Source organism: Neolamprologus brichardi, chromosome 4 (genome assembly GCF_056152115.1).
Source record: "Neolamprologus brichardi isolate AB-2024 chromosome 4, ASM5615211v1, whole genome shotgun sequence".
Taxonomy (NCBI): domain Eukaryota; kingdom Metazoa; phylum Chordata; class Actinopteri; order Cichliformes; family Cichlidae; genus Neolamprologus; species Neolamprologus brichardi.
This window is the reverse complement of record NC_142107.1, coordinates 5239794-5260012: the sequence shown is the minus strand read 5'-3', so window position 1 is coordinate 5260012 and position 20219 is coordinate 5239794. Positions and strand designations below refer to the sequence as shown.

General features: G+C 41.0%; 1 protein-coding gene across 2 annotated transcripts in view; it reads left to right on the top strand.

The window, feature by feature from the left end:
* The window catches only part of cacng3b (calcium voltage-gated channel auxiliary subunit gamma 3b), a 30687-nt gene extending 11715 nt beyond the window's left edge, over window positions 1-18972 (top strand). For both annotated transcript variants that reach the window (XM_087839667.1, XM_006798041.2), the window contains 3 exons: window positions 9851-9934; window positions 13546-13686; window positions 16173-18972. In XM_087839667.1, the coding sequence (XP_087695793.1) occupies window positions 9851-9934; window positions 13546-13686; window positions 16173-16684 (737 nt within the window). In that variant the 3' untranslated portion in view covers window positions 16685-18972. The remainder of the gene's footprint in view (window positions 1-9850; window positions 9935-13545; window positions 13687-16172) is intronic.
* Window positions 18973-20219: the final 1247 nt, after the last annotated feature.

Genomic DNA, 20219 nt, shown 5'->3' with positions numbered 1-20219 from the left:
TTTAGGCCTCTGTAAGCACTTTCCTGATTATGTCAATCACATGTTAATGGTCCCCATTAGAGTCAAAAATGACATATTTTAGATTGTATTTTAAGGCAGGCCAAGCTTGTTGCTGACACATTGCAGTACCCCTGAATTTATCATTCGCATTAAATTCAATTAGTTTTATTTGTATAGTGCAAATCACAACTACAGTCACCTCAAGGCGCCTTGTGGTACGGTGCTATTGGGTCTTTAAGATAAGATGTCAACACTGTTGCTGCAGCATTTTTGATCAACTAAAGGCTTTTCAGGGAGTTTGTAGGACAGTTTATCACCAGCATCGGCTTTTTTCTGCCTGTAAAAAAATTGTGTATAAATGTGCTTTTCTACTCAACACTTGTATGGATTGTGTTATTTAAGTTATCTGTGCTTTATTGTGGGGATCTCGTACACTGAGTTTTAGTCTTTTAGTGGGTGGCCAACTTCAGTGTTGGACTCTTCTGTGAATACAGGGTTTGTGCGTGGGTGAGAGTTGGATCAAGGACAAACATCCACCTCGTGGCTCATTTGTCACAGTCATGGGGTTACGCAGACTTGTTGTTTGTATGCGTCCCCTTTTTCAACCTTGTTTTGAGGCACAAAATTTTTATTTATTTATTTAGGAGTGGATTATGTTCAATGTTCACTATATTTTAGTTCACAAGAACTAGACTGATACGGCATTGAATAGCTGTGTTTTAATTAAAGCATTAAAATGTCCGATGCTTTGATTTGCAAATTAGATAATTTGACAATTTAACTCAGTAGCTATTATAAATAATTCTCAGGTGTGTGTGTGTGTGTGTGTGTGTGTGTCCATCTTAACAGCTCCATCTGTAACATGCTGATATTCTCCAGAGTTTTTTAAAGGTAGTAATTATTTTTACAGTGTGTATTAAAGAATGCGTGGTATACAATAGGGGGTGTGCAGGTTTGCGCTTATGTTCATATGTTTTATGCATAAGTGACAACAGTTGCATGCTGGGCCCTGTAGGAGAAACTCAACCACATGACTCAGATAAAACACACAAAGACGCACACGCAGGCAGACAATCATGCATACTCTGAACTCTCATTCCTGTTTGTGTCCCATAATGCTTTGCTGTGGCTGTGCCTGCAGCTGCCCTCGAGCAACTGTGACCTTTGTGAGGGAAATGCCTCCTGATAGATGCTCCCACTACGCATGTGTGTGTGTGCATGTGTGTGTCTCTATGTTCTATTCTTTTTTTGTTTGTGTGTGTCTGTGATCATTACCGTGCTGTTTATTAGACTGAAAAAACAATAAGCAACAGCAAATTTGAAAACATGCAGTCTCCTCCATGCACTTACACTTGACTGCCCAAGCACACACGTGCACGACTTCACAGATTAGCTGGCGTGCCAGTGTCCCCATGTTCAGATTGATGTCTGTAGCTGCTTATGATTAAAAAAATGCATACGGGAAATGATTATCTGTGTGTGAAATTGATAAAATAGCCAACTGGGCTGGGGCCAGTCTACTGAATTTTATCCCACTGTCCTCAGACCTCAAAACAACCCAACTCTCCTTCTTTACTATAATGAAATTAAGCTTTTGGAAGGCAACTAATGTAGGAACATAACACCTTGTACGCAGTAGCAAATAACACTGAGAAGACCTGGCACTCTTTTCTGCTTCCCCACATTAATATAACTGCTGGAGATACAATATAACACTTGCACGAGCAATAATTGATCCAGTGTACCATCGTCAGTGCACGTACGAACTTTTCAAGCATACTAAGTAGTCCCATTATTTTAGGAGCCCCATCTAATAAAGAGAAGTAATATCCAGCTGGCAAAGGATATAATTTCACTTGTGGTATGCAGGGAAAGGATAAATGAAAGTGCTCTTTAGGAATGAGGGAAATGGTTGCCTGCTGGAGTCCCAGAAAGGTGGCCTCGGCTGTGGTTTCATCCTGAAAAGAGATATTTATTAAAAGGCTGTCATCCAAACGCCTTCGTGGAAAGATATGGATGTGTGCCGGCTTGAGTAAAATCTCATGAATAGGAAAACACTTAAAGAAATGAGATGTACGTCACATTAAAAAAAATAAAAAATAGTAGCGCACTCTCCTTACATAGTGAGACAAATGTGTGGCTCTATTTTAATGATCTTATTAATCTTCTGTAACTGAGACGGAAAGATTTTCTTTCTTCTAAGCCAATTTGTTAAGCCTGAACTGAGGGGCTTTAATTTAAGCAGCCACCTGAGAGCCTCACATTGGATTTTTCTTTAAATGCCACACACCTTTGTTCATTTCCAGTGTTTGTTTTATGATTTTTTTAAATGTTTTACAAATGTGTCATGGTGCAGATTTGAATGTTTTGTTTTTTGGCCACAGTGAATAGCTTATTAGCTTATTAAATTTTTTGTTTCTGCTTGGCAAAATTCAAACCGACCACTTCAACAGTATTAACCGTGCAGGTTAAACTTTAGGACTACAGCAGTCGTGAGTCTAAATTACCATTTGTAGTCATTCAAATAATGTGCAGACAAGGAAAGAGACATGCATACTAGCTCCCCATGTCATTAGGCACACCTTCCAATACCAGGGATACCCTTTTGTCTTGAGAACTGACTCAAATGAACAAGGTGCTGGAAACATTCCTCAGGGATTTTGGTCCATAACATGATGGCGTCACACAGTTGCTGCGGATTTGCTGCTGCACACACATGATGTTAATCCCCACCGTCTAAATATTTCAGCATAAATCGACTCTTCAGACTGAGCAACATTTTTCCAGTGTCCTGGTGTCTACACAGGCAGACAGTAAAATTATAAATGGCTCATGTAGCCATGAGCATGTGTAGCCTCAGTTTTCTGTTCTTAGCTTAGACAGAAGTAGCGCGCAGTAGGGTCTTCTGCTGCTGTACTCATCTGCTTTGCAGTTTAATGTGTTGTGCATTGAGAGATGCTCTCCTTCCATCCTTGGTTGCAATGAGTGGTTATTTGAGTTATTGTTGCCTTTCTATCAGTTAAAGCAATCTGGCCATTGTCCTTCTTCCTCTGTGGAAGAAGTGATCCCCCCCCCTCTTTTTGGACCGTAACCATAGTGATGACTGTGCAGTAAAATCTCTGAATTTGGATTGTTGGTGCTGTCTGCCACATTCAGTTACTTTAATCAACTTTCCTCCCCATTCATAGTCTTGCTTTGAATGTCAAAGTTCAAAGGTGGTCTTCACTATTTCTGCATGCCTAAACGCACCGAGTGCTGCCGTGTGTGTGTGTGTGTGTGTGTGTGTGTGTGTGTGTGTGTGTGTGTGTGTGTGTGTGTGAGAGAGAGAGAGGGAGAGAAGCGAGTGTGGGATCATAGGCTGGTTTTGACACTTGACATAAGTGTTTGTGACAACTGACTCACTTACTGATACAGCATTTGGAGGTACATCACTGAAACATCACTGTAGGCTAAAAATATGTGACTCATATAGCCCCATGCACACATACACACACACACACGTTTTAGTTACAGTAACAGGGCCAGACAGCGCGTTTGACTGACAGAGATCCACATCGAGATTGTCTGACAGCTACCTGCTCCCCAGTTTGGATCCTTGTTTCAGTACTCTCCACTGCAATAAAATGTGTACAACACATACTTGTTTGCTTAGTGCTTGACAGGGTGACGTGGAAAGCGTGAAATATTAGACATGACAGCTTCAGTATTTGAGCGTCCGAGTCCTCATGTGGCAAAATTTTGGAATCACTCTGGAATCACCATGTGTTTTGATTATTTACTTTCCTGTTGGAGACTGGCTCAACGTCCTCCCCCTTCATTATTACTGCATCATTAAAAAAGCAGGTAGTGAAGTACACATTTAGAAACACACCAGCACTACTCATTCACAGTACACGCAGTACTTAATTCTTCCTGTTATTCTAAAGTTGTGGAATAAAGTGTTCATCCCTTATTTTGAGCATGTTTGGAAATTGCAACCTGAGAAGTCCTGGATCAGCTCCAAAAGCAATAAATCTGTGTCCTCAGCTGTGAATTCATTCAGTCGAATAAAAATCTCAACGAGACAGATCTTTGGTGAAGATGAAGCATACCTCTTACTACAAGGATGACAGTGTTATATATTTTTGATAGATGCTACAAATCTCACAGAGAAATTCACAACATTCTGAGTGTGTGTTAATCCCGCTCGCTTGCATATTTTCAGTCAGAAGCTCACAGTCCATTTGTTTCTCCTGAAGGCATAAATCTTTAAAAACAGCAGTGCAACCAGACAGCAAACCGTTAGCACATTTTGACCCAAGCGGAAACCACCAAGCGATATCCCTTAAGAAGCAGTTTGTGTAATAGCTGCTGGATGATACCTCTAAAAATAGATCTCGCACTCCAATACTGAATTTTAACAGCATGCTTTGAGAAATATGATCTGTAGTTTGTTTATTTATTTATTTTACCCGCTTCGGCTGACTGATCGATCAGCTTGTTCCATAGAGTCTACAATTCAGAAGGATTGCTCCTCCTTCCACAGTATTGCACAGTATGTAATCAAACTTATTCACAGTGATCATCCAATGGGTCTTCATCCAAATTGTGCACAAGGTCATATTTGTAATATGAATTTAGGCAGTAACCTGTGATTTTTAAAATATATGGTGTTGTGCTTTTTTGCTGCTGCTGGATTCCTGACAAACTTTTCCATAAATCCGAGCACAGATCAGATCACTAGTACATTTTTGGCTTGCGTTACATCAAGAATAGGGATTATTTTCAACTGAAGTTATAATTGACTAATCCATTTAAGGTAGCCACCACAGCAGTACCATAACATTATAAATGGTGCACTTATACAAATAGCACTACACCTCGTCCTGTCCTCTGTGGTGAAGTTTCATATCGATCACAGCTTAGCAAACATTCTTTATTAATCGCAGCATGTTGACATTTTGTGCATGGTGTCACGTTTTGAAGATATATTAGATATTTAGTGATGTGATGGCAACTTCAACTAACCTGAAGGTCCAGCACACGAGTCTTGAAGTTATTTTTAGCAGATGTCTTTGTTTTTTAAAATGGATAGTGTGACATCATGTACAAAAACAAAGTGTGTGTGTGTGTGTGTATGTGTGCACATCTGCTTTTTAACTGTGTTTTCTCAGTTGTGATTTCGATTCTTTGTCCCAGAGAGAGATAAAAGCGGTCATCTATCTATGTTTCCTCCTCCCACATGTCCGTGAGCCGGGCTATTTTTGTTTTTGTTGTTATTTATTTCCGCTTTGCTTCAGAGAAAGAAAGAAATCTTTATTATAAGAGAATTAACCTAAATGTCTTCCAGCTCTTCATAGGGGTATATTTGAAAATCTACCCAGCACAAAATTGATTGCAGACAACATGTTATCAGCCTGTGTCATCTGGTAGCAGTGAATAAAGCCGATATCAGCCAATATATTGGTACATCCCCAATTTTATTGTGCCGTTCAGTGCCCTATTCATCATAATGGTTTGATGCAAATCTGTTCACTTAAAAAGGCTGGAGCTATAATGAATTTCCCAGCCGCCTGACACAAAGCAGCTCTGACTGATGACGCTTTACAGCATCAGCAGCCGATTTTCCGGTTACCTTCCACTCCACCTGTAACATCCATGTAAACCATCCACATTAATCATTTTTATTTCTCACTGTCAACAAACTCATCCAGTGTGCCTAAATCCCAAAAAGGAAAATATTTTATTACTGCCATAAAAACATATGGCATAGAACAAATTGCTGAGTCACACCACTGGAGGACACGGTCTTTCCCAATTACACCACTGATCTAAAGTACTAAAGATAGATGGCCATGTACTTCTACATGAGTAACTGTATTGTTAGGAAATTTGTTTTTTAAGTGGCATTTGGTGATATTATCAAAGTCCTTCCTGAAGCAAGTCTCACCATTTGGCAGCTATCTTTGCAATACACAGGCAGATAGTTCAGTCATTATCTAAGTGAATTGGGAGAAAGCTTTAATCCCAGTGCTCACTAGGACACAAAGAGTCACCGGTCCAAGCTCAAAAAAATGCTGCTGACATGATCAGCGGCTACTCCCACCACACCACTGAGTAATATACTGCATCCATCACTTTATGGATACAGTAAACCAAGAAAACTCATATATACTCGCCTGCATCATTACTACATTAATAATGGACACATTTTAATTCTTTTATTATATTATCCCTCTGTTCAGCACTTTGGCCGACACTTGATGTCTTTTAAATGTGCTATATAAATAAAGATGACTTGACTTGACTTAATAATGGACACGGCTTCATTGGTTAGGCAGAAAAATGCAATTTAATAATCTTACAAATCAAAAAGTTAAACAGAATACAGTGTGTACTTTCTTGGTGGATTGAGGGCACCTTGAAAATGTCACAATAAATCATTGACAGCTCTGTGAATCCTTTATTACAGAAAAACAGTGCCGGTTCACGTGTTTCCTGGTTCCAAAAAAGATGGTTCAGGGCAGCTGATTGACTCTTTATAGTTGGGACAGTCGCCATGTGTGGAGTTTTGGAATTCTCCCTTCGGTTTCAATTCGAGCATTTGAATATCTCAGTGATTACCTGGGTGCCAGTAAGCCTGTTGGTTATGCACATAATTCTGAATATCTTTTTGCTTGGTTAATTAATACATGATTTGAATTATAAAATGTAAGCGATGCTTGTTTTGGTTATCAAAGACTATATACTGTATACTGCAACTCGGTGTACTGCGGCTCGTTGATTAAAAATATAAGCATTTTATCTTAGCTGTTTAATGCGTAGGTGGCTATAAAAATAGTTTTTGATAAACAAGGCCTCAGTAACACAGGCCTAGAGGCCAGCTGGTGACCCCTGGCAACCTCTAGTTGCTAAGGAAAAATGTGTGTTCTCCAACAGGTTGGAAAGTTGGTGCTCCAAATTCCTGGTTGCAAAGAAAGTGCTCCATCATTTACCTTCTTGTTACTGCTTTGTTTGCTAGCAGATTGCTGTTGTTGCCTTCAAAGATTCATTAACTAGAAGCTGGGCACCTGGAAAAATATGCTTTAGGCAAGCAGGGTAACCTGCTATCAACCAAAGCAATTTGGTGTAGCATGGTACCTCTTTTCAACCAATTATAACTAGCAACTGCCAGAAACTCTCCAACTAGTCATGGAACGCACATTTTTGTCCAGCGAGCAATGGTTGCTGGAGATTCACTAAAGAGTCTCCGGAATTCTGTGAGTGGAGCCTAAATTATAATCTTCAAATTGCCAGCTGTAGTATTTTCCCAGCAATGGGTTGTGTGATCTGGAAATACAAAAGCTTATTTTGCTCATACTCAACACTGTCAAACAGGATGGAGGCTGGTGAGGGGAGCAGAAAAAGGGCTCGGTGTATAGGAGAAAATTCAAACCACCAAATAGTTTCTGTTGAAGTATGTATTTGTGGACGTGTTGCACTTTGGATTAAGAGGGTGTGCTGAGGTGATATTATGCATACATTTGTGGTGGTATATTGCCTTAAGAATGATGCATAACAAAGTTTGATTCACGTGTTTTTTGCAGATGATTATCTTAATAAATGGAGATATAAAAGACTATAAAAGTCAATCAGTTTCACAGTCAGATGTTAGTTTCCATCCCCTACTGCATGAGTTGGATGAATCAATTTATGAATGACTTTCTGAGTGTGGGTGCTGGAAAAAGCCTCTTCATGTGCAAAGAAGCAATTAGCTCAAGTCGTTTATTTTGTTCATTGCCAGCCTCTATCCTCCTATTTCTCTCTAATTCTCCCGTGCCGTTTTACCACCAAACCTCTTTCAGCCCGCACTTCCTCTCTCTTCATCCTTCTTCATCTCTCTTTCTCTGCTGCTCCCCTTCATCCCTCCTCAGTGCCGCTCTCTTTCATAGCCCCCGTGGTGTTGACCATGTGTGAATGGGACTGAATGATGGGTGGGAAGGAGGCTGCATGCAGTGTAGTTTCACGCGGGCGTGCACGTGCATGCACATAGAAACACGGCCCTACACGAGCGCGCGCACACAGAGTTTACTGGTGGGTGTGTTTGTGTGTCTCTGTGAGTCGGTGTGTTGAGGAGGATGAGTCACTCTCTGCATGAAACGCGCACACACTCTCAGTCACACATGGACGAACCAGCATGCACTCATATAAGCAATCCAAATACACGGGGCTTTTATTTGCATGCATGATTGATAGTGTTCATGTATCATTTTAATGAGCTCGGTGCGCGTGTGTGTTCATTTGATGTCTTTACTTTAGCCGTTATGCATTTTTGTCTTTTACATTGAAACGGTGTGCGTTTGTGCGTGCTGGGTGTGATAAGGCTTTTCATTAGTGTTTCCCATACACAGCCTGAAGGCTACAGCTCTGCCCTGCATCATCTATCATCTCTCTCTCTCTGCCTGTCGATATACTTTCACATCTGCTTACAGGAAGTGCACATGCTCCATCTCCCAAAATTTATATTGGATGTCAAGTCAGTCAAATAATGTGACCATTGGCAATGACATTTACGCTTTCAAGAAGAAGTGGTTCAAAATGATAGAAAGCAGTTGTTGAAAAGGTTGTCCTAACCTTGTGCTGACCCTCACTGTATGCTCCTGCTATGCTGTTGATACCTGGTCAGCACATGTACACCTGTGACTGATGGGAATGTGCATCAAATAGTGAGTGTGTGGATGGAATAAAGGGTCCTATTAATGTGTGTGAGAATATACAGCAAAAGATGCTTGGGATCATTTAGGTCTGACTCCTTGTAAGCCTGTAAGACTCTCAGTAGTAGGATGTGTATGGGCTGAGCAGATGGTGGTGCAGAGCTAAGCAGCATCTTCAGGGTAAGCTGCTAAGTAGTTTGTGAAATACATTTGCTGGAACACTACTAAACAGTGACATCACTCTTTTCTCTTCTAAATATACCTCTGACAACATGTGTGTGCGTACATACAATTTAGTTTTGCCTCTTTGCACCACCACAGTCAAATAATCAAGAGGTAACCTGATTTAGATGTAGTTCAAGGAGTTTTTAACATGAGCATCACATTAACTGAGCCATTTTTAAACACAGTCCCACATTTTTAAGAGGCTCAAAAATAATTGAACAACTGACTGACTAGAATCGTGTCCAGGTGAGGCCTGTTCTCTCATTATGCCATGACATATGAGGCTTATAAAAGATCTGATCTTAAAAGAAAAGATCCTACCAACCTTTCAGAGAAACAGCAAACATTTAGAAGTGGTCAAATAAACAATCTGGTACATTCTTTAAAAGGAGCACTGAGCAGCTCAGCAACACCAAAAGACTAAAAAAATACAACTAAAAACCATGTTGACAGAATTATTTCCATGGTTAAAAAAACAACATCTGACCAAGTCAAGAACACTTGAGGAGGTGTGTACAATCAATCAAAACTCTATAATGCCTTAATGAATCAAAAATACAGAGGGTTTACAATAAGATGCAAGCTACTAGTCACACTTGGACTTTCACAGAAAATGTCTTTAACTTGTACTAGTAAGATTAGAAAAGTGTGGAGAAGAAGAAAAAGGGAGAAACAGCATGATCTGAACAATATCTCATCATCTGTCAAACGTGGTGGGCGTCTGTGGCGAATGATACACGCGGCAGGATGAATTGTATAGTGTGCAGGGCTATACTCTCTGCTTATATTCAGAAATATGCTGCTGAACTGATCGGACAGTACCACAGAGTTGCCCGTGTATATGAGATACATCCGAAAATGAGTATTTATCAAACAAAACAACTTTTCATGTCTGTGTTGTTCAAAATAAACTACTACTATACTATCTAAACTGATGTGTGTTTCTTCTCCAGGAACATTCAGAGGTGTGTGTAAGAAAATTGATCACTTCCCAGAAGATGCTGACTATGAAGCAGACGCAGCTGAATACCTCCTACGTGAGTCTGATATGAGCACACACTGCACTGTGCATTCACAACTAGGCTTTTACTGGCCAGTGTTACCATATTTAGAGTAGAACTGTCTGACTATTAACTAAACTTGTTTTTTTGTTATCTCAACACATCGTATGTTGTAAAGCCAATTCCATTGTTAGGTGTGTGACAACAATGTTTCATATCGGCTTGAAATGAGAATCATTTTGTAAAGTCTGCTTTAGAAACAGCACACAAGCATGATGTGGGTGTGAGGCAATCATGAACATTACTGTGCCCCCCTCTCTAGCCCCATCTGCAGGACAAACTACAGGGGTAGTATGGTTAAGGATCACAAAGTTAGTTCCATCCACTATTTTGTAGTAGCAACTTAAAACTAATGTAGAGGAAAGAGAACAGAACAATGGATTTTTTCAATTAAATGTAACCAATTGAAAATCACAAAACACTGACAGTTAATCTTTCTTCTAGGAGTGGGATATTCCCACTAACCTTTTTTCTCTGGGGAAGAGAAAGCAGTAGTCAGTAAGCAGCTGAACACTGGAGGTGTTACAAATACAGTCACAATAACACCAGTTAGTTATTTTGTCATTTCTTGTATGGAGCACTGTTTAGGCGTTTAACAGCTCACCTTGTGTGCACAGTACTTGTGCATACTGTTTTGATTACAGTTAAAAGGCATGTGATTGAACCCCTGAAGGTTTTCCTTTGATGGTGGCCTGCTACTTTGCCTCGCCGCACAAACTTGCACTGAAATATTCCAGCTATCACATTATTGTTAGGCAATAAACCTCTAATCCTCCCTTAACCATTAAATAGGTCTCTTGAGATTACAAATCTGCTTGGCAAGACAAGGCCAAGGCCAAGAGCAGCATTCACCTTGCATGCTTTTTTGACTGCAGGAGAAACCTGAGTGTGAGCATGGAGAAAACAATCAAACTCCATGGAGCATGTCCCTTTACTAGTTTGAAACCAGTACTCTCTTGCTGTGAGGCAAAAGTTAGCTAACAGCTAAGCCACCATGCTAGCATCAAGGTAATCCCACACTGTTTCAGAATTGTTGAGGCCTGGGCTCTGGGGAGGCCATTCCATGATTGATATGTTTTATTGTGTTTTATCTATCCTGGTATGCTTGTACTGCCTTGGCACTGTGATTGTGATTGTGCTGAAAATTGAATCTGTTGCCAGTCTAGCAATTTACAGATGGTATTGCATTGTGGTTCAAAAGTTGACAATTCTTTCGCTTTGACAAACAATAAGAGGATCCACTGAAAGGCCACATCTCTGTCTTAGGTCCTGTGTCAAGTGTGGATATTTTCCATTTCTTAAGAATATGGCTTTCAGATACTGTTTATTCAATTCAATTCAATTTTATTTATATAGCGCCAAATCACAACAAAAGTCGCCTCAAGGCGCTTCATAGATACAGAGAAAAACCCAACAATCATATGACCCCCTATGAGCAAGCACTTTGGCGACAGTGGGAAGGAAAAACTCCCTTTTAACAGGAAGAAACCTCCGGCAGAACCAGGCTCAGGGAGGGGCGGCCATCTGCTGCGACCGGTTGGGGTGAGAGAAGGAAGACAGGATAAAAGACATGCTGTGGAAGAGAGCCAGAGATTTATAACAGATATGATTCAATGCAGAGAAGTCTATTAACACATACTGAGTGAGAAAGGTGACTGGAAAGGAAAAACTCAATGCATCATGGGAATCCCCCAGCAGCCTGCGTCTATTGCAGCATAACTAAGGGAGGATTCAGGGTCACCTGGTCCAGCCCTAACTATATGCTTTAGCAAAAAGGAAAGTTTTTAGCCTAATCTTAAAAGTAGAGATAGTGTCTGTCTCCCGAATCCAAAAGCTGGTTCCACAGAAGAGGGGCCTGAAAACTGAAGGCTCTGCCTCCCATTCTACTTTTAAATACTCTAGGAACAACAAGTAGTTCTGCAGAGCGAGAGCAAAGTGCTCTAATAGGGTGATTATTTCTGGTGTAGATATTTTGGGGGGGCCTCCCACTTCTTCATTTGTCATCCACTTGTCCATTTACCTCAGATTTCAGGCCAAGCTTCACACCATGCTGAAATGTGTCAGCTAATAACGCTTTGGGGATCACCTTGTTGGTGCAAAAATAGTATTGTATGCCTATAAAAAAATGTAATTTGGCTTTTTTATGTTTGAATGTTTCATAGGTCACTGTTAAGTAGCTTAACAAACAAAAAGAACAACAAGAAGTCTGGCACCTCTGAAGCAAAACATAAGGAAATATAAAGAAAAAGACTTTCACTCAGTACTCTTTATCACTCTTCTCATCCAAAGGATAATGGGAAATAAAGTTTCTTTAAAAAAAAAAAAAAAACTCAATAATTGTTGTGACTGGCATTTCTATGCCAGCTGGTATAATTATGTACCCAGAACAGTGTTTATAAACAGCAGCTGGCAATATTAAAATGTCTAATAGCAGGAACAACAAAACAAATTATGACCTTAATGGCGTTCCATAACACTACATAATGAAGAAACACAAACTAATGGCAAGTAGTTAAGAAACTGAACCTAAAAAAAGGCCTTCATGAGGTTAAAAAGGATTATAAGAAAAAAAGAGGATAAAAAGATAAAGAGAGAGTATTTAGTAGAAAACACAGAGAAGTGAGCTCTCAGTTTATTCTAGGAGCAAAGGTGGAAAACAACAACAGAAAAGAAGGGGAATGGATTCAGCCTGTGCCTCTTTTTCATTGCTCCACTGAACACAGAGCAACATCCCCAGAGGGAGCCAATTAGATCACAGTCCTCAGAGCTGATAAGCCAATAAGGAGCAGAGACCTAGTGACCAGCATTTCATGCAGCCCAGGGTTGTGGGCCATAGGGGCGGAGTCTGTACGTGCAATATCTGCAGCTCTCGGTCACGGCGGGAATGTTTTGCCACGCAAGAAACAACAAACATAAAGAAAACAGATGGAGAAAAAAACGACAATGATCTGCTTCGTTTACTTTTAGTCTTTTTGTGAAGACACAACCGTATATGATAAAACTCTGATGCATGGGCTCTCCTCATATATTCGGTGTCTCAAAATAGCCTGAATCTCAGTTCTGCGCAACAAGCTGTTTGCAAATATTCCTCAATATGTTATCACATCCTGCACACATATGACAAATATTTCACTCCCACTGAAGCCTCACTTTCACATTCATTATTTTGCCTCGCATATGTCAGCGTGACTCTCCATCTGTCTTGGGTCTTGTCCATTTTTTTTCCCCTTCTCCGTCCGTCTCTCGGTCTCTCTCCCTTGCTCTCTCTAGCAAATCCTCTGAATGCTTTAACATGTTCAGAATTCAGGTTCAGTCGAGCATTTAGCAGCCCGCTGCCTCGCTCGTGTAAAGTGGAACCTTTTTTTCCTTTCTTTTTTTCTTCCCCTTGCATCTCCATCCTCCATCCTCCAGCACAGAAGTGATGCGCACCAGTGATTCTGATGACGTAATGGTGGAGCTACTGTTCTTCCAGCACAAACGATCCTTCATCAGTTTCTGATGGATCTGAAAGGCGACGTCTTTACACGGAAAAATAAAAAGTTTGCACCTGTCATGAACGCGTTTCCACTCTTTGTGTGTATGTGCAGGTGCTGTGCGTGCCTCCAGTCTTTTCCCCATCATGAGTGTGGGTCTACTGTTTCTGGGTGGGCTCTGCGTGGCTGCCAGTGAGTTTTACCGAAGCCGACACAACGTCATCCTCAGCGCAGGAATCTTCTTCGTCTCAGCAGGTTAGTCATCACTGCGAGTGTCTCTGCGCGTCCATGTGTGTCCTCTTTCCTCTTAGGAATTTAGCTACAGTGATCGTCAGTCATCAGAACAGCATAAATGAAACCACACTTACTAATTCACAAATTCAGCACCTCATACCACATTTTTTTAATTTAAATACAGTACCAGCCAAATGTCTTGCATTCTCTGACCTGGTGAAAGGAGCTTGAGATAACAACAAGGCGGCTGTCTGTGTCAGCCACATGTGTCTGAGTGTGTGCAGCTGTGTCACTGTGGGCCGACTCTAAACGGAGGAGGCACAGCATTCAGATATTTGTTGAGGAGCCCATTGAGCATCTAAAGCACACAGAAGAGCCCATGAGAGGCACCAAAGTGTGGATATGGGACACAGTAGCTGATTAATCAATCAACAAGAATGCCATGATGCCACTGTGATGCACTGTGAGGGTGTGAGAGTGCAAACACACACACACCTATAGAGTATTTCATTGGGACGCAGCAAAGCATCTTTGCACACAGCCTTGTACTTACGTATCTGTACTGTAATGATCCTGATGACGTTCCCGGGGTCTCCTGGGGTCTTGCAAGGTGATTATTATTGGTCGGTTTTGTAATCGGAATTATTAAAAACACTCATTAACCTTTACTGGTGCATTTATTGGACCCTTGTCTTTTTTAACAATGGATTTCCTTAAACGTTGAATAGGAGTTTAAAAAAAAAATCAATTTAAAGCAAATTAAAGTAAAGGCACTGCTGTAAACTACATTGGTTGAATTTATTATGTAGCACAATATAAAACGGGGGCATTGTTGCGAAACAGAACGCAGATAATCGTCTTATCTCGATTGTCTCGTCGGTGGCCAGAATTGTAATTAAAGACCTGAGATGCGCGGGAAAAAAAAAAAAAACGCTAAATCTGTGCAACATTATTAGTTTTAACTAAGCATTTTTTTTATATCTGACTCACATGTTAAGGTTTAGTAAGTTCACTTTAATTGCATTGAAAAGGTTATTAGTCACAGAAAAATTGTATTTTCATTAGTTTTTAACAAATGCGACTGTCTTTTGCAGAAAAATGCACCATGTCCACCAGACAGGACTAAAGATGCAGCTGGAAACATTACAAATGAAATCGCTGAACAAACTGGTCAGCAATAACACAGTACAGGCTCATGCAGTGGCACAAAATGACAACACAATAGCCAACAAAAACATTTCAAATAAGAGATATCCCACAGTAGCTTCACCACACACCTTGCTTTAATAAATGAAGATAACAGACAAAAATCACTATAAAAAAAAAAGGTTGTGGTGTTGTAATTTAAGATACAAAATTGTTCATGTTGTTTACAACGTTCATGCACTAACAGATAAATGGAACTGGACTTGTTTGAGTGTCTACATGATCTGATTCGTTTCCTCTGACGGTGCTGTAAAGGATAAAGGGAAGGGACATTTTAGAGTTGGGGTTTTTTAAGCCAACAAACCCTGTGTTAGAAGAGCCTCAGTTACTGAGGTTTTGACATTAAAGTATTCAATTACTGCACACTGCTCACTAGAGCCTAACCAATTTATCGATGGGCTGAAACTATCGGCTGATCAGCTATTTGTTATTCTAGCGGTATCTGTTATTTACAATGGCTGATGTGGCACAGTTTGTCCACCAGAGGGCAACTTCCCTGTTGACCACATGTGTTGGAACGCCACCAACACAAAAAAGCTTATCTGAGCAGAGGGTAAACAAGTAAATAAATAACTATACATATCAAATTGTGAAATCTGATTATGTTGTGTGCCTGAAAGAAAAATACATTAGATGATATATCAGGCGGCAGGTAGGTTTTGAACCCAATATTTCTAGAACTCATAGGATCAAAATACCAAAACACAAAACTCAGGAAAGGCAAAAGCCAGGGACTTACAAACTAGGAACTACAGAAGAAACACAGGACACACAACACAAGGGAGGACACAATAAAGAAGCAAGCAAACTGAGGGTTTAAGAGGAGACGAGGGCAGATTGGGGAAAAACACACAGCTGAACTGAATCTAACCAATTAGACAAGTGGAAGGAAAACTGAATTTAACACACAAAGGACAAGAGTCTGTCGAAATAAAACAGGAAGTAAAAGACCATAGGAACAGAAATGCAGAATTTACACAACGAGAGAAAAGTGAACAAACATGGAGAAAGGACAGACTTCATACAGGAAACACCGAGACGAGACGAGGACAGGCTGGACAGGAAAGAGAACTAACCTCATCAACCAAGAAAGCAAGAACTAGAAAGACAAAATCTAATAATATATTCAAATGACTAAATAACTTAACATAAATCAGGTCACAAACCCAGAAATAAATCATGAACGCTCTAAACCTTGGGTCCAATACACAGGTACTATGACCGTCTCTTAGTATACTGTAGTTGTGTTATTTTTGTTAGTTTGTGGCTCTCACAGTTTCTCTTTCTTTATGTCTGTCCAGGCCTCAGTAACATCATTGGAATTATTGTCTATATCTCAGCCAACTCTGGCGACCCAGGCCAGAGTGACAGCAAGAAGTCCTACTCCTATGGCTGGTCTTTTTACTTCGGCGCCCTCTCCTTCATTATGGCGGAAATGGTGGGTGTGCTGGCTGTGCACATGTTCATTGAGAAACACCGCAAGCTCCGGGCCAAGTCCCGCACTGAGCTCATCAAGAAGTCCGCCTTTAGCCGCATCCCCTCCTATCGCTACCGTTTCCGGCGCCGCTCCAGCGTTCGCTCTTCAGAGGCTCCCAGCCGCGATGCCTCGCCACTGGGGAAAGGTGGCTACACAGGGCCCGCCGCCTCCGAGATGCCCATGTACACGCTGAACCCACGAGAGGCCGGCAATGCCGGCAGCAAACCTGTTGGCGGCTTAGGCGGGCTGCTTAACTCGGAGAGGGATTTCCTCCAGAGCAGCACGCTCACTAAAGACTACAGCAAGGACCCCAACCGCAGAACCACACCTGTCTGAGAGGTGCTGGCTACAGATATCGCCCCAATCAGAGTATCAAAGAGGAGGAGGATGAGAAATGCGGGGGGGAGGGAGTGAAAGCAAAAGCAGGGGACACACAGGGTTTTGGGGTGGGAAGGGGGGGTTGCTAAACTTCGACTGTGAACTGTGAACTTTTAGCCTTCGAACTGTGAATCCTGAGCCCTGTGAGAGTGCGTGCAGCAGGGTTGGTTTTAATAGAGAAGTTGTTCCCAGCCCCAGCACATATCACTGTAGTAATACTTGTAACTCCTTATATATCAAGGCACATTCGGTTTATGTTCATGAGTTTTATGTTCATAAATTGATTTTCAGGCTTTTTCCTCACAGGAGAAATGGGAATTAGTGGAAATGTAAAATATATTAAGTGTTTTTTCTGTTTGGGGCAACTTCTCTTTAAAAAAAAAAAACGACAACAAAAAAACAAAAGCGCCACAAAAAAAACTTCAATGTGAATTTGAGGAGAAGGGGTGACAGACTTTGTGTGAACCTCTGTCCTCCTGACCTTTTGGATAGCAGCAGAGTCGGTTCAGGGAAGGGGACCGGCCTTAGAGCTCCCAGCTGACCCTCTGATTACAGTAAACGTGAAGACGTCAGCGCCTTGTCGTGGGTTCTGATTCCTTTTCAGTTCAGCTAGATTCAAATTATAAACTGAAGATCGGTTTGCCCATTGAAACCAGTGCATTTGTGGAAGCAGTTATCATTTTCTATACATTTTGTATATAAACTTTCATACTGATCGATCGGAAAGCTCGCTTCACGACTGAACTGAAAATGAATTGAGCTCTTCCCTGGTCACATTTCCCCTCATTGCTCTGATTCCAGGTCAGTGGTTAAACCTGCCTGGCGGTTTCAATGAGTAAAGAAGAAACCGTGGATTAGCTGTTGCAGGCTGGGTAGAAAAGGTCTGACTCAACAACCTAAAGAATCTCTTATAGATGGTAACGTAAGATCCATTGGTGCTTCCTTCTGTTTTTTCTGCCACCTCTTGATTTATTTATTTTTTCACCTAAAACCTAAAAAGAGGTGGTCTGTCTGCCAAGCTGTCTGTCTGCGTCCATGTGTCACCTCTCACCTTTTTCTGTGTAGCCACACCTCCACACATCCTCTCACCCTGCCCATCCTCTCCACTAGATTTAGCTCCTGTCTTCCATTGGTGGCGTTTTTGGAGACTAGTTAGGTTTTCTGGAGGTTGTTGGTTCAGGGTACTGTGGAGGGGAGACCACTGAGCTGTGAATAGGCTTTAAGGCAGCACCGTTTGTTTGCCCACTACCTCTTGGTGAACACATTTCTGATTTAATATTAAAACCTGTCAGATTTACAGCCGCAGGAGTAAACACAAGCTAAAGTAGACGTCTCCAATAGGAGGAAACTGTTCGTACGTAGCACACAAATTAAGCAGCGGGAGATGGAATTGGAGGATATCCAATTGTATTATTTATTTAAGTCACTCACAGCCTCCTCATTGCTCTTCATCTCCACTGCTCACACACATACTGGCTGACAAACTAGTTACTTACTCCACTGCCACCTCTCCAGCCTTAAGAGGACCAGTGTCAAATACTGCTGCGATCCACGCATCGAGGCACCGGAGAACACTTTGTGTGCATCTGACTGAGCAGCAGTGTTTGGACGCCTTTCAGACTAATGGCCTTTACACACCGGACATGTAAAATTTGCACCAATATTTTGTTTGTTAAAAATACTCGCCTATTCTCAATGCAGGCGTTCACAGCTACCGCATAATTTTGCAAGACGAATTTGGATCTAATTTATGGAATCAAGCACAATTTTTTCAGATTTTTTGCATTCAAATTAGCAGATCTGACCAATCAGACCACTGCATGTGGCAACAAGTGCGCTTGTAGCTCAAAACGCACTTACTGAACACACTGAAACGCAAGTACTGAACATACAATGATAAAAATAAACAGAAATAGTAAAACAGTACTGTTTCTTTTCAGACATACAGCTAGATGGTGCTCCAGGTCAGTCGACTCTGAAATAATTTCCCTGCCTCCTCAGATGTGGGAAGAGCTCAGACTGCCCTGCTGACATCCTGAAATATGTACGACAGCAGTCATGATAAAGATTCGACTCCTGGATCAAACCATGAAATTCTCCCTGCTGCTGCCTTCTCGTGAGAATTGAATGAACCCAGAATCTCTGCTTCTTTCCTTTTGTTGTTTAGAAACATCAGGACCAGTTCATAGTGGCTTGATGCGTCTTTTTTGAGGACGTTTTTTGCAAAAATGCGGCTTTTGCAAAAATGCGGCTTTTGCAAAAATGCGGCATACACCTAACACGACAAATTTGCAACTGAAAGATCTAGTATTTCATTTTGGTTTTTTGCAGCATGCTCGGTGTGTAATGGCCTTACTTTTCTGCAGGAAAAGCAGCACAAAAAACTACTGGGATAAAGCCCCTGATTTACTACTATATGCCTAATATTTACACAGTCAGTCCACTTGGTTTCCCAACAATCTAATGCTGCATCTGTGCATTTGTAAGCAGTGGCAACTATTGTAATTCTGAAGTATTCCAGCCTTTTAGTAAAAGGAGGCATATTCTAAAACATTAAGAAAACAAGCTGAATTATTCACTTTACTCAGTAATCTTCTATCTCACGACACGAGGCGACAGAATTTGACACTGTGAGAAAAAAGGCAACGCAGCCATAAAATCTACAGAGGGGAGACAGGGAGGGTTGTGAAACCTGAGCATGAGTATCTAGTCACACCATTTTTCTCAACCTGTTTCTGGGACTGTGAGTAACAAGTAAGTGTGAAACTCAAAAAGAGGAAAAAAAAAAAATGCTTTTTTTTTTATTTTTTTCAGTTATTGTTCTTTTACCTTCCCATAAACAGCCATTGCACTGTTTTGTATAAAGTCGACATGAAACAACACCAACCCGACACTGTCAAGCTACTACTCTGACAGTCATTACTCTGATAATAAAATATGTTTTAAACCTCGCACACACTGTTTAATTTATGATGCTGCTGTTTTATCTCCTGTCTCCGACGCCATAAAGGGAGCTTAAAGGGACAAACGTGCATTGCTACTGTCCTCTACATGTAAATATTAATTTTGCAACTGCAACTAGGGGCATCAGCTTTTGTCATGGGCTGTGAAAGGGGAAAAAAACCCTACTTTTCTCCAAGCAAGGGCTTTTAATTTTTAAAGGACAGGAGCACACAAGGGCTTTTTATGCTCAGCACTGCAGCAATTTCATTTTAAGGGTGTAACGTGGGAGGGAGGGGGAGAAAAAGCAAAGTACATTTGCACAGAAACAATCGTTGTTGAACAAGCTAACTGCTAATACAGCACGCTTTGTGTAAAAGAGAAGCTGAAGTAGAGGAAAATCAGACTACGCTCTTCTACTCTGCTACTTTAGGTTAGATGAGTAATTTTGTGACGTAATTAGAGATGAAGACTATTGCCTTAAGCAAAGGTAGCATATTTAAGAGTTATTTCAGTTGCTTAAGATTCAAACATAAATTAGCAAAATATGCCT